The sequence below is a fragment of the Maniola jurtina genome, chromosome 13, assembly GCF_905333055.1.
Source record: "Maniola jurtina chromosome 13, ilManJurt1.1, whole genome shotgun sequence".
Taxonomy (NCBI): Eukaryota; Metazoa; Arthropoda; class Insecta; order Lepidoptera; family Nymphalidae; genus Maniola; species Maniola jurtina.
In genome coordinates, this window is record NC_060041.1 from 8367326 (window position 1) to 8381653 (window position 14328).

The 14328-nt window shown below is 36.2% G+C and overlaps 3 protein-coding genes across 4 annotated transcripts; 1 reads left to right on the top strand and 2 right to left on the bottom strand.

Moving 5' to 3' along the window:
* Window positions 1-272: 272 nt before the first annotated feature.
* Window positions 273-5766, bottom strand: LOC123871297 (putative odorant receptor 85e). The gene is made up of 9 exons (XM_045915019.1): window positions 5625-5766; window positions 4453-4954; window positions 3528-3653; window positions 2686-2903; window positions 2126-2153; window positions 1859-2037; window positions 1292-1381; window positions 936-1091; window positions 273-383 (listed from the first exon to the last, which is right to left on the bottom strand). The coding sequence occupies exons 2-9, from the start codon at window positions 4952-4954 to the stop codon at window positions 330-332; spliced, it is 1353 nt and encodes a 450-aa protein (XP_045770975.1). The 5' UTR covers window positions 5625-5766; the 3' UTR covers window positions 273-329.
* Window positions 5767-5851: 85 nt separating this feature from the next.
* Window positions 5852-9807, bottom strand: LOC123871302 (coiled-coil domain-containing protein 42 homolog). 2 transcript variants are annotated; one of them, XM_045915027.1, is made up of 7 exons: window positions 9519-9807; window positions 8938-9139; window positions 8305-8478; window positions 7815-7893; window positions 7450-7589; window positions 6831-7093; window positions 5852-5969 (listed from the first exon to the last, which is right to left on the bottom strand). In XM_045915027.1, the coding sequence occupies exons 1-7, from the start codon at window positions 9626-9628 to the stop codon at window positions 5942-5944; spliced, it is 996 nt and encodes a 331-aa protein (XP_045770983.1). In that variant the 5' UTR covers window positions 9629-9807; the 3' UTR covers window positions 5852-5941. The 2 variants fall into 2 exon arrangements, with proteins under 2 accessions (XP_045770983.1, XP_045770984.1); XM_045915028.1 differs by having other exon boundaries at window positions 9515-9615.
* Window positions 9808-10066: 259 nt separating this feature from the next.
* Window positions 10067-10940, top strand: LOC123871311 (peptidyl-tRNA hydrolase 2, mitochondrial-like). Its single transcript, XM_045915050.1, has 3 exons — window positions 10067-10110; window positions 10192-10345; window positions 10568-10940. Exons 2-3 carry the CDS (start codon window positions 10226-10228, stop codon window positions 10931-10933), a joined length of 486 nt encoding a protein of 161 aa, XP_045771006.1. The 5' UTR covers window positions 10067-10110; window positions 10192-10225; the 3' UTR covers window positions 10934-10940.
* Window positions 10941-14328: the final 3388 nt, after the last annotated feature.

A 14328-nucleotide genomic window follows, 5' to 3' on the forward strand; every position in this document is an offset into this window, starting at 1 on the left:
AGCTGTTCTATTAATTAAATTCTGTGCGTAGACAATTTTTATTAATTGCGAAAAAGAAATACATAAATCATGTTTACACCCACGTAAAATAAAATAGGCCTACAACCCCACTTGCTTCCAGTACTGGGAGCATAAAAAGCTTAAAAGCCCGCACAGCGAATAAAAATTCTGTAACACTTGCGATATATTCCGTACGCGGAAAAAAAACGCGTGTATAAAAATCGCTGTGTGGGCCTAGGCCTTAGAGTTCTTTATGTTTCACTACCACTCGTTCCCACTGGAAGCAAGGGAGTGGGATTATAATTATAATGGAATAAGCCATAAATACACTACTCGTTGACGTTGGCCAGCAAAGTATAGTAGGAGAATGAGGTTTTTATAATCTGAAACAGAATTTAAACGTTCGTATTTATCAGAAATTAAAACGTTCGATTACACTACAGATTACAGAGTATGAAAGCCTAAGACGCAATAACGATGAAAATATGCAAATTTTCGAGGGTGTTTGTATGGAGTTCCCCCATGGGTTTCAATTAAATTTTATTTGGCGTAATCGAGGTCATAGGGCCATTATTCTGTAAAATTTTCTATTATGGCTGTAAACCCTTGTGATGGAACGGACTGACAGACAGACAGGGAAGGCTTAGTAATATTATAGGAAGGTTGCTTACTCTTTGAGTATGGACCCCTAACAAGCATAGCATTACTTTTCAGATATTAGTGTATAATTGAAGTATCTGACCAATGCCGATGTGGCATTCTGTTGTATAGGTACGCTCTTCACTAAATTAAATTGGCAGAAACCTAGTGCCATTATTTTCCGCAGGTAGCATTATGAAAGGAATAGCAATAGATTTAGACCAGCCAGCTTAGAGATTATATACTACAACGGAATTAGCCACATTGTCCAGCTTAAGATGTTTAGGCTACGTTACCAGGACAAAAGTCTGCAGATTCATCGCCAAGAAGCCGCCAGCTCTCACCAGCATGGGCTTGCGGTTGGCCAGCAAGATGTTAAGCAACAACCGCCGTGGTTTCACACCCATTGAAGACCATGCGCTCTGGTATCCTGCCAATGATACTCTATCGGCCTGGAACACAACAAAAAGATGGGTAGGTAAGAATTTTCTAGCTAATCTGTGTAAAGCCAGAAGAAATAAAAAGATTTTTCTAATCCCTACTTAGGCTGTCGGCCAGCAGGGAGAAGTGGCGAATGCTCGTGAGGCGTTTACAAAACTTTCTTAGTAGGTACCTAATTATTATTATTCAATATGTAGTATGAAATATTTACCTGTAGGATAATTTGGTTTCCAAAATAGCAATAAACAAACATATCTAACGCAACAGCGGCCAGGTACTCCACAGTTAACATATCCAATTTCTGAAATAATTTAAAATATTCCCAGTTATTTGTGTAGTTAGGTAAAGTAGGTATCTACCACTAATATGAATTGATTGAATGAATGATAGTGTCTAAGACCTAATAAAGCGACGTAAATGGAGCTGTAACATTATATGCAAATATGTAGAGTAAGTAACACAATTATTTCACTCGTTTCTAACTTTCGTCTCTACCAAATATCTACCTTACGAGTACTTACCACTTCTTAGGGCCGGCGCACATATGGCGGAACGCAGCGCAGAGCATGCCCGCGAAGTTTCTAATCGCGTGAATTTGTACCAGATAATGCGCGAGCACGCGCGGCACTGCACGCGGATGCACAACTGATTTTAAATATTATTTCAATGAGGACAATGTCGATAATATTTTGACTGTGAAAAATGCTCTGCGCTGCGCTCCGTCATATGTGCCCCGGCCCTTAGTCTATCTATTCTGAATTCTGTCGGGTCTACTCACTAAAGAAGCAGCATACAGCAACGTGCAGAGATACAGTGTGACCTGTATAACGCGCAAAGCAAGCAACGGGGACACAAGCTTCTCGAAACGGTCTTTAAATTCATTCACAACTTGCGACATTCGAGCACAATCTTTCAGCGCTGCGGTTGTAGCGTTATCATATACCGAACTGAAGATATCTGCCAAACAAAAAATTAATTTTATTAAAAAAAATAGAATAATAATAACAGGGAAGTAGGTATATTTATTGAGTTATGAAAATTTTACCGAAATGCATCTTGTTTCCCTTGTTTGTCTGCATAAAAAAATAAAAAATTGTATTACAGAGGTACCAAATTAAAACAACAGATATATTTATAGTCACTCTTAGGTTGAATTCAAAGAGTGCACATTGACTTTGCTTAGACTTAAGTTTCAGTTAAAAAGAGACAGATTCATGCCAACGGTATAACGCTGTCTCGTTTTAACAGTTTCTTAATTCTGAGCAAAGTCAGAGTGCGTTCTATAGATCTCAGCCAAAGATAAAGCATAACTACGTTTGTGTAAGAATATAATTTACCTATAGTATGTACCTAACATATAAAACCTGAAAAAAATGGGTCGCAGAATACAAGGTATGTTTGGTTTCCAGCAAAACCAAAATATCGGACGCCATAACGCTACTTGGTGCCCAATGTGGCACCTAATACATACCGATTCCTTTAAATTCCCATAATAAATAAATAATAATTCTGACTCGTATAAAGAGTTCTGGACGGCTGTGGAGGGAATGCGTTTACGCGTAGTATTATTCAACTGCGGTAAAACTGTAAAACCTAAAAACCAACCCATCTCTTGTCATAATTATAACAGGAGTCGCTCATCTCTGCTCGATTATACAAGTAGTGGTGCTCTTCATCCAGCTCGATGTCACTAAACTGGCTTGCCAGTGCGCTGTGGCTCACGCCATGTTGTAACAACGCGGTGTATCGAACATTTCGAAGGCTACAGCAAAGGAGATCCAGCTGACCGCAGAGAAGTATGGCGTTGCAAGCGACGAGTACGCCTAAAAGCATGTTTCAAGAAAAGACCTCCAGGCCCATTTGCCTAAGGGCTAATTCGCACGAGAGCTTTTTAACGGACGTTAAAAAAGCGTTCAAATAGAACACATGCATTCCAAAATATATGTTCACACGACAACGCTTTTTTAACGCGTACCTACAACGTTATTACCCGCCAACGCCGGGTTTTAACGCAACGCTTTTATAAGGCTCGTGCGAATTAGCCCTAATGTGTGAACAGATACTTGGCATTTGTTCTATTTGAAACGCTTTTTTACAGACGCTAAAAAAAGCTGTCGTGCGAATGAGGCCTTAGGGCCTAACAGTGGACGAATAATTCAATTGTACACAAAGCAGTCTTCATATTATAGCGTTGTGGTGTCCGTGCCATTCTTATCGGTGTCTACCATTGAAATATCATCGTGCTAATGACGTCACTGTTGGTCTCGGATGTGAAAATTAAATTACATGTCCACTGAGAGATGCAATAGTTGTACATTTGTGTGAATATGCTTCATAGTTTAATGGCGCTTTTATTCTGAATTCTGATACATCAATATCATGGTTAATATAAAGATATTCAAAGATTTTAAAAAAAGGTTAACACTTAAAATTGACTTAAATCTCACCGAGTTGCCCAATAGCGAGCCCGACAAAGCCCTGCGCAAAGAACTGCCGTAGGAATATCAGTACTACGATCAGCCCTTGAGTCACATCCTCGTAGATCCAATGTTGGAGCGGTTGCTTTGTCCACACTATCAAGAGTAGGTAGGTACGTACATCAATTAGTAGTTTGTATAGAACTTAATAATAATCTATCTGTAATCCGTCGATAAGAGCTTAGCAATGTTGCTGTTTGTCAAATAAGACTACCTATATAAGTTTTGACGTACCTAGTAGGTACCTACTTATAACGTTGCTGAGTAAACTTATCGACAGATAGATGTATTATTAAGTTCGGCCCTGTGCGTAGAATAGAGTGCACTTTGACTTTGCTGAGACTTAAGATTCTGTTAAAAGGATATTGTTATATCGCTGGCTTAAATCTCAAAGTCAAAGTATGCTATATACCTACATCTCTGCCTAAAGTTATATGTTTTAACTAACTATGTCTAGAGTCTGAGCTAATTCAAAGTATACTTTATAGATTTTAGCGTGCGTTTTATAGATCTCAACCGTTGACTGTCGTACCTTTAAACTCTAAAATAAAAGGTAACAAGTGTAAATTAAAAATTTATAACACCCCCGACAAGTGAAGGTTACAGTAATAACTAGAAAAGAGCTGGTAACTTTCGAACGGCTAAACCGATTTTCTCGGATTATAGCTAAGAACAATCTTTTAAACAAAAAAAAAACTAAATTAAAATCGGTTCATTAGTTTAGGCGCTACGATACCACAGACAGATACACACGGCAAACTTATAACACCTCTCTTTTTGGGTCGGGGGTTAAAAATAGAGAGTTGTGAGTTAAATCTGCTTGCTAACTATTAGAATGAAATAATATTGCTGCTTAATTAGTTAGGTATTTAATTACTTGTAAATAGTTACTTACAATGAACCACAACGGGCATGAACGTGTACATTCCAACACTAAACAGTGTGCAAGATGTATAGAAATAGCCAAAATTCCTCGCTGTTTTATAGGCTTGCGTCATTGTCATGTTAGTCAAACCTCTAGCTGAATGCCACTTGAAGTTACCATTCATGTAATTCACCAATTCATACAGCTCGCTTTTACAACTGGCGAAGTAAAATACTATAAACAGTGTCGCAACGAGAGGCAATCCGTCGGCCATTATATCCAAACTTGCCATAATATCGCTCCACTCGCAATACAAGTGTACGATTAAAGAAAGCAATGAGTAAGCCAACATGAACAAAGTGAAGCTCAGATAGATGTTATTGACGCCAATCTGGAATTCATTTAGCGGTTTCTTGTACCAGTCCCAACAGCCAACACACTTGAGAGGCGCTTCCATATAGTGCGTGTAGTTTGATACTTTATCCGTAACGGATTCTGCTTTATCAGTAGTTAGTTCGAAATGTTTAAACATCTAAAAATTTAAGTTAACTATTAAAAATCTATGCTAACACGAACTAATTATTAATCAATCTATCTGCAATCTGTCGATAAGTTACGTAGCAACGTTGTTATTTGTCAAAAAGATCATACAATTTTTAACAAATGGATATTTAAAAATGTTGATAAGTAACTTATCGAAAGATTAGGTAGGTACAGATAGGAGTGGTTTTATAAATTTTGGGCGTAAAACCACAGATACCTACTTTTATTTCTGGTTATCGTTCTAGATACCTCTGGGAAGATACCCCTCGATGTGGAACGTTGAAACCAAAAACTTCCACTGGTGTAAAAAGTTTCTAAAACTCACTCATAATCTCAGTACAAGATTAAAAATTCAAGAACAGGTCAAGAGGTAGACTATATATTATTTTTAAGAAACATAATTCCGTAATCTGAGTACAAGATTAAAAATTCATGAACAGGTCAAAAGGTATATTTTGTTTTTTTTAGAAAGAAATGATTCCGATTCGAATCCAGACTTTTCTTAATTTTAGAGGTGAAAAGATGAAAAACAATTTATGGCTAGGTACTTATTCCTTTTATTGAAATCGGAATAATGACGTTGAACCAAAAGTGTAATTTAAGACCAAGTTCACTAAGTGGGCATTCGGTTTTGTAAAATATCACGTAAAATTCTTCACTATGGAAATTATAAATTGTAAAGGTTCTTATTAAACTTTAATCGTTCTTGTTAACTTGTCCTTTAAACTTTACTAATAAGACAGTAATTATAAACTTTAACTTAAGTTAATCGTTGCAATTAATAGACCTGCCTATCTACTTGAACTTTGCTACCTAAGTAATTGTTTGCCGGTTATAAACTCTCGTTGGTAGGTTAATTATTTATTCAACAAAACAAACATTTCTGTTTAAAAAAATTTAATAGCGTTATACAATTGAAATAAAAATTACACCAATAAAAGCAATCCATTAGTTAAAAGTCTGCTGTCTTCTTTTTTCAAGCAGTGTGCAAAGATTCTGCATCTCTGAAACAATTTACTGTTTTAATAATTTTGTGCAGAGAAACTCAAATCCCTGACCACTGAAGTGGCTTCTTTCACTTGCCCCTACCTATATTATCTCTTGTGGAATTTTTTTTCCAGCTATTCCTACTGGTAGGGATAAGTGGGAAAATTATATATCTACACTACCGAGTGGACATTTTATATATTTTTGATCATAAGTAGTTATTTAACATCGTATGTTTCCCACTCTTACCCACCAAATTGTTTTTTTATTATTATTTATAGACTAGCGCTTGGCTGCAATCAGACCTGCTGGAAGTCATGATGCAGCCTAAGATGGAGCGCGCTTACCCAGAAAATTCCTTTTTTGTTCACTATAGGTAAGCGCTTGACCACAATCACACCTGATGGAAAGTGATGATGTGGTCTAAGATGGGACGCGTTTACCTAGAAGGTGCCTATTCACTCTTGTTTTAAAGATACCCGGACTGTAATTGGTAGGAAACACTGATCGCGGAAGAGTATTCCAAACCTTAGCCATGCGTATGAGGAATGAAGACGCAAAATGTTTCGCAAACGTTTCCTATTCACTCTTGGCTTGAATGTACCCAAACCATATTAAAATTGGAGGGGAAACTGATGCCGAAAGGGTGTTCCTCCATATCCTAGCGTTTTGAATTAAAAATGAGGAGGCAAATCGCTTCGTACGTATCCATGGAATGGCGATGCCTTTCAGTACGAAAGTAATTAGAAAGGTGAAGGAGGCACCAGGTCAAAAAGTACTCGGCACACTCCGAAATATATCCTGTAGAATACTGATAGAAAGACTTTACGCCGGATTTCCAAATTTTGAACCATTCTTTTAACTGAAAACCTACTCACTTCTCCTTGGACCGCCGTTGTGCGATTCTATAAATGCGCTTCAGTTCCAACAACGCCCTCATAATAACCACCAGCTGTTGCTCGAAGTCGGACGTCTTCACCTCTACCGCCAGGCCCTTCTGTTTGCAGATCTTCACATACAAGCTCCATATAGCTGCTCTGACGTGGCAGAGCTCAACGTGCCTCTTCGCTGCAGTCTCTTTGAGCCGATTTAAGGCTAATTCCCATTTGATCACGCGATTGCGTACCTTGTCGTAGCGCCACTGGAACAAAATTTGTATCTGGGTACATCGCCTATCCCTCAACAATTTTATCAGGACTAAGATATTAACCTGACTAAAAAAAGAAGTAGTTATTTCTGAGACCCCCCACTTTTTTGGTGTAACATCGGTCATACTGATTTTGTTCGTAAGTATAAATTGTAGCCTATGTCATCCGGACCATAATCGAATCAATTGACATCTCATTCATTAAAATCGGCTCAGTAGCTTAGGCGCTACGGTGGAACACACATACGTACATAGACTGAAATCGTAACCCTTCCTTTTAGCATTGCCTTAGACTTAGAGGGGTAAAAAGATAGGTAGGTACTAAAATAAGTAGATCTAATGTTTATTACTCTGAGATTTGCGAGTGTATTGTTCAGGCCCATGATAAACAGTTTCTTCTCCTCAGTGAGCGCTGCGATCTCTTGGCGTGCGTTTTCCAACATTTCCAAGTCCCGCTCTTGCCGCTCTGCTAGTGTGGCTTTCGCGGCAGCTATGGCAATAAAAATCAATACATTCATATTAAAACTACTTTATATTTAGTATAGCCTACTCGACACATTTACAATATGTTATAATTAAAAAAAAGTTATAAATAGATATGTACCTACAGCTTAGGACTTTAAAACTAAACTTGCGATCCTCAAGTAAACGTGAAATTGTGACTTTGTTTTAAAATATACGAGATACGTAGGTAACTAAGTTGTATTAAAAATACCTAAGGCTTCGTATCGGTTGAGTACATCCAACGGTTGCTTGAATTCTGGATAGTTAAGCACCACCGACATTAGGTAATCCTGCAAAAATTTTCCAAATACAATAACTATTTGACTGGCTCGGACTATGCCTAAATAAAGACAATCCGTAACGAGGAAATCCGTAGGTAAACCAGAGTGATCGACATAGCTCAACGAATTAGCTAGCTGAAGTGGCAGTGGGCAGGCCACGTCTGCCGCAGAACCTATGGCCGCTGGGGCAGACGTGTTCTGGAGTGGAGACCGCGTATCAGCAAGCGCAGTGTGGAACGAACTCCAACCCGCTGGACTGACGACCTTAAGAAAATAGCGGGAAGTGGGTGAATAAGGAAGGCGGAGGATCGTGTGTGGTGGCGATTGAAGGTCTTTGCCCAGCGGTGGACGCAAACAGGCTGATTGATTACCTAAATAAGTAGTGTATAATAACGTTACAATATGTTTTAGGTAATAAACCTCATAGATGGTGTAATCGCGGACTTGTTTCTCCATGAGCTGCTTGACCTCCTTCATCTCCGCGACCCTCTGGCGCATGGCCTCCGTCTCGCGAGTCTTGCGCTCCAGCACCTCCGTGTCGGCTTCCATCTTACGCTGCGCCCGATCGCGCTTCTCTTGGTTTTCTCTGATAAACTAATATTAATTTCATTTTACAGCTTGACGAATACTTTTCTACTAATATGTACCTACGTTTAATTCATCGAGCCATGTAGTAGGTACTCGTATGATAGTAGACACGATAGATTTGGTGTCTTTTCGGCAGCTCGATGCCACGTCAAAACGCTAATTCGATATAGCGATAAATCGCAGCAAGTCGTGAAAATACCATGCAGCATCGCGGATTGCCATTGCTAAAAGTATCGGGTGTGCTAGGGGCTAGAACGTTTATGTATATCTAAGACATTTTAATTTAAAAGACTAAAATTGCCTTTACAAAACATTTAAAAAGTACTATGTAAAAAAAATGGAGGTGATAAGCAAGCTATTTAGTTTCTACTTCTATTTCACAACCGCCAAATAAACTTACTTTAACTAGGTAATTTTAAATAGATATAAGTATTATATTGTGTTGTGTACTGCCTATGATCAGACCTTGTTGAAGCTAATAAATGACTCCTTTAGCAGCATCTCCTTGTTGCGCAAGTCCTGCCACTTGCTATCCATCAAAGCCCTGTTGGCGCTCTCCTCTTCCCGTTTCAGGGCGAGCTTCTCGTCGGCCTCCATCAGGTCTCTGCGCGCCTGCTCCATCAGCACTTGCGGTGTCGGCCGCGCTACGTCCCATACTGGATATTTTCTATTAAAATAATATTATATGTGGTAACTAGTAGGTTGTGACTGGTGAGGTAAGTACGAGGGTGGTAAGACCTGAAGTGGCCACAGTGAATATCGACACTGGTTATACAACGTTGGCCCAAATTAGTAACTGGATGGCTGGTCCGTGGTTGTTCGTTTTTTGTATGTAACAGAAAAAGTAAAAAGCGCGCGCAAAGGCGAATGCCAAGGGGTTTCATCTGTGTTGCCACTTGCCAAAATAGCTAAGTAACGATAGAAAATTAGCAAACTGCCACATTCTTATTCTTTGAATTAGGATACCATATTGGGTTCAAAGAAGGAGGAAATATTTTAAGTGCTATTTATTATATGTTAATTATTTAAATCACCGTTGGACTTACTTTACCATACGCGAGCTTTCCATCAACGATTTGTAATACTCTGATGTGGATTCCACAGGAGGCCCATGAGGAATGGCTATTGGCGCCAGGTCTTTCGAAACCTTCTTCATTTTGCATCAGTTGCAAAAAATTCAATTTTAGCTTTTTAAGACAATTTTATTTTATTTTAAAATGAAAATAAACAGGAAGCCGTTGCTAAGAAATTACAGAATAACACCCATCCAAAGAGTATGTAATCACATGGCATGGTTATCACCATAGGTAATCACCTGTAATCACTACGTAGTTCTGCACCCATCGAAAAAGAAAAAATCAAAGGAAAAAATCATAAAATAAACGCAAAACAGGATCTCTGCACCAAAATAAAAAGTAGGTAGGTACTCTGTGGTGTTTGCCGAGGCAAATTGCTGGCGCTAGACGCTTGTAAGCGTCTAGCGCCAGCTTAATATATTCAATAAAAAAAAAGTTGAATTGACATGATGACGATCAACTCCATAGATTATCTACTATAAATTATAATACTCAACTCTCATTCAACTGTCATTTGTTGTTTTGATTCGTTCGAGTCGACTCCATCGACTCACATTTGCAGGTTATAATAATAATATAAAAGTATATTTTTTATTTAAAATATAAACGATAATAACCGAAATTATTAAAATTTGTTTACTAGCTTCATTAACGCAATCATTTCGGCCCAACGAAAAATGGAGTTCAACTTATCTTTCATTTCTGGATTGGGTTGCGGTATTTGTATCGGGATATCAATTTTTGCACTGAAAAAATATCTTGGATTATTCACCGAGACCTCAAAAGCTGTGAAAAAGGTAATTTATCGATTGTAAACCTTCTCATATTATTTATCAAACCTGTTTCATATTGGTTTTATGAGCTTCAACATAATTTTGAAACTTTTAAAAGTAATTTAAGTACCTAAATTCTAGAATTGCCTTACGCTCCGACCGATCAGGTTAATAAATTTAAATTCGTCTTCCTGAGATCGGTCTGCTAGACACTTCCTAAGTTCTAAGAATTCTAAAATTTTTCAGATTGTCTCAGATTCGGAGTACAAATTAGTTTTAGTGGTACGGACAGACCTAAACATGGGTAAAGGGAAAATCGCAGCACAGTGTAGTCACGCAGCAGTGGGGGCTTATGAGAAAGCTTTAAAAAGAGACCCAGAAGGTTTGCGGAGTTGGCAAATGACAGGTCAAGCAAAAATAGCACTTAAAACAGATTCTGTAGATGAAATCAAGCAAATTGCAGACAATGCTAAGAAAATGGGACTTGTAACTTCACTAATAAGAGATGCAGGAAGGACTCAAATTGCTCCTAACTCTATCACAGTGCTTGGTGTTGGGCCTGCACCTAAAGATGTTATTGATAAAGTTACAGGGCATTTAAAATTATTATAAAAATATAGTATTCATTTAAGTATATTAAAGGCTTTTATTTGTTAATATTCAAAATCTATACTAAATCCTCTTATTATATTTGAATGTAGTTATAACATGTCCTAACTAAGAAAGGGAAATTGTGTTGCCATAGATGGATTCCATGGATTTTGTATCATTCATCATTCAATGTGATTTTTTTCAAACATGGATTTTGTGGGATAAAACTTGTCCTACAAAATCAAAGACAAGTTTTGTAAAAGGCATTGAAAATTGGATTTCCATTAGTTAAGATGTTTTTAATTCAATAGATCGGGGATAATTATAAAATAAAGATATGTAATTATTGAAATAAATTTATTTGACACAAACGGAAATTTCAAACATTTTAAGGCACATTGAAAGAAAATAAAATCACTATTGAAATATAATTAAAATAGTAATTACTTAAACACTTAATTCACTGCCTCACTGGCTGAGGTAATAAAGACATGTTAAAAAACCAAACATTAAAGTCTATCTTCCTAGTTTTACTTAAACAACATAAAATTTTTATGATAAAATCACCAAAATAATATTACGGACAGTAAATTTAAAATCTGACAAAATCTTATAAAATATTGAATATTTTAGAACACTAAAAAATTCTATAAAAATATTCACATTCACAATTATATTTATACCTTTTTTTTTAAAGTAGGTAGAAAATCTCAAAATGTTTATTCCTACCTAAAGTATACTTATAATAAAACCTTGTTCACACTTCACACGGAATTTGCACCACATTTTTGCTAAATAAATCTTATTAAACAACTAGTGGTAAATTATACATTGAAAATAGAACCATTTACATATTTGTACTGTAAATAATGTAAAGATTAAATCTTGGGATCTGTTCTGGGTATATATGTAGGTATTCTGTAAGATTTATCCTGCAAAAAAACATGCAATGTTATTGCCATGTGAGCAAGGTCGAAGGATTACCCCTAACCCGAGGAAGACACTTTACTGGGTTGCACCATGAATATACATAATCATAAGTTGATCAGGCACTCCTAATACCTCTTGAAACAAATACTCTACCATACTTTGACTAACAAATTAGAGAGAGAGGTTGGACACCACAGGGGTCTCCCTCATCAGTCTAAGTGGGATAGCGATAATTAGCTGCATTAGGAGTGCTCCATCCATAGGTATTTAATAGATTCATGGGTTACATAATTTTCAAATAATATGTTATCAAATAAATTCGTGAAACGGAATGCAGCATACCCTGATTAATTTTAAAAACTAAAATAAAATGCTTATTTCGTGTGTATTTGTCATGCGCGCTCGCCATGTGAGATTTCTCATAATATTATAGCCTATGATGGTGGAATGTTAAGATAATTACAATGACAGCATTATTTATTGAAATCTAATGACAAGTTTAGTATCAGGGAACTGATGAACACACATCATACATATATCATCATAAATTGATAGACGTCCACGGCTGGACATACATACAACAAAATACAACATATGTAATTACTAGCTGTGCCCGCGACTTCGTTCGCGTGGAATAGTGACTTTTCGCGCTTTATATAGCCACGGACGCTCAGGCGCGAGGCGCCGTGATTCTTTAAATTGACATAACTTTTTTATTTATGAACCGATTGACATGAAATAAACACTAAATCCTAAGTGAAGCTTACTACAATATATTAGTGAAAACCGTATCTAAATCGAATAAGCCGTTTCTGATATTAGCGTGCACAAACACACAGATAAACAGACAAACAGACAAAAAAAATTAATTACAATTTCCGGTTCGGCATTGATATAATAACAACCTCAGCTACTTTTTTTTTATAAATTTCCATTGTACAGACACCACTTCTCTACAATTTTATTATATGTAAGTATATAGATGTATGTAACAGACAGCTTTATAAAAGTTTTAATTAAATTGTAATCCTATAATTCGAAAGGCCTAGTTTGAAAGCTAGTACGATTATTACAATCACAATTGGTTGAACCTCTGTCATATTATATGGCTATACATAATTCACAGTTGCGACAAGACTGTTACAATTTGAGCCAATTACTATTATTGCAATATGATAATCACAATTTCCATGTTAGTTCCATGGCTGGGGCCATAAACATGTTCTTATAGAAACATACACATTAAATCTTTTTGGTAATTTTCTTTGATCATTATTATTATCAACACTATGATTTGAAAGTTATAGTAACCAACTTGTATGTTTTATGAGTAGAACTAGAATACATTTTAATGAAATAAACTACAAATGCTTTTGAATCGTCAAAATAATTTACCAGTAGTAGAACAAAATGCCAAAAATGAAAGTAGTTCAATCTGAAGTTACAACATGTAGGCGATTTGCCTGAGATCTGTATTTGTCAAGTACAATTAGCAATCATATGCCTCATTTCAGATTGGATTACTTGTTTAGTGTGAACTATACATGGCTTGTATATTGAAAATTTCTACAAATGCACTTGCATTGCTTTCTGTTTAGCATTTGTTCACAAACACATTTGTATAGAAAGTAGGCATACAACCAGAAGGTTTCTTAGAGTAAAAAACGCATTAAGTAAAAATACCGGTGGGTAATGCTTTTGATATTTTAGGCGGAATGAAAGCTTCTGTCTGATCACCATTTTATGATGATGGTTCAACACAGAACCACAAGAAAGAAATCAAGTTCTTAAACAAACTGAGTCTTAGCAAATATATATTCATAAGAATCATAATTCAAAATTAAAAAAAAAAGCAAATAACCTCAATTAAGCAAAAAATAATAATACCTAATGTTTATAGTGGAATATAACTGGTCTAAGTACCATTTTATGATGATGGTTCAAAACAAATCGACAAGATAATTGTAAAGTTGTTAAATAAACTGAATCTCTGCTAAGAAATGTTCATAAGAATCATAATTCAACATTAAAAAATTCAAATAACCTTAATTAAGTTAAAAAAAAAACCTAATATTATAGTGAAACATAACTGGTGTACTCTAAAAACTACACTTAATAATACGTTTTATAAAACTACATGCAATAACAACAAATTGCTTCATAATTATGTTAAAATTGTACACTTCACATAGGCGAAAAATTCCCCCCTAAGATTTAAGCCCAAGAGCAATAACCAAAAATTTTTATAACCAGCCAGAGGATTATTCAATATTCTTGCTCTCACTGGTCTTAAGAATATTAATATTTAAACTAGGTTCCTCTTATAATAACTATTAAATTCACATTATAGAGGAACTAGTAAATTACCGTCTTAATCTTCCAAGGTTTCACTTGCAATTGGATACCTATAAAATTCGGGTTAATGAACGAAGACATCGCCAGCATTGCTAGATAAAAGGTCGAAAAGCTTTAAAAAGATACGACAC

Bases quoted from the DNA above. Each gene is read 5' to 3' on its own strand.
- LOC123871297 (XM_045915019.1), bottom strand. From the start codon at position 4,954: ATGTTTAAACATTTCGAACTAACTACTGATAAAGCAGAATCCGTTACG. The intron at 2,154-2,685 runs GTTGGTTTTTAG...TTTTTTATGCAG, and splicing joins ATAATTATGACAAGAGATGG to ACAAACAAGGGAAACAAGAT. The intron at 384-935 runs GTAACGTAGCCT...ATTCTGTTTCAG, and splicing joins ATCTGCAGACTTTTGTCCTG to ATTATAAAAACCTCATTCTC.
- LOC123871302 (XM_045915027.1), bottom strand. From the start codon at position 9,628: ATGAAGAAGGTTTCGAAAGACCTGGCGCCAATAGCCATTCCTCATGGG. The intron at 9,140-9,518 runs GTAAGTCCAACG...TTATTTTAATAG, and splicing joins GAAAGCTCGCGTATGGTAAA to AAAATATCCAGTATGGGACG. The intron at 8,479-8,937 runs GTCTGATCATAG...AATTAATATTAG, and splicing joins CATTTATTAGCTTCAACAAG to TTTATCAGAGAAAACCAAGA.
- LOC123871311 (XM_045915050.1), top strand. From the start codon at position 10,226: ATGGAGTTCAACTTATCTTTCATTTCTGGATTGGGTTGCGGTATTTGT. The intron at 10,346-10,567 runs GTAATTTATCGA...AAAATTTTTCAG, and splicing joins CCTCAAAAGCTGTGAAAAAG to ATTGTCTCAGATTCGGAGTA.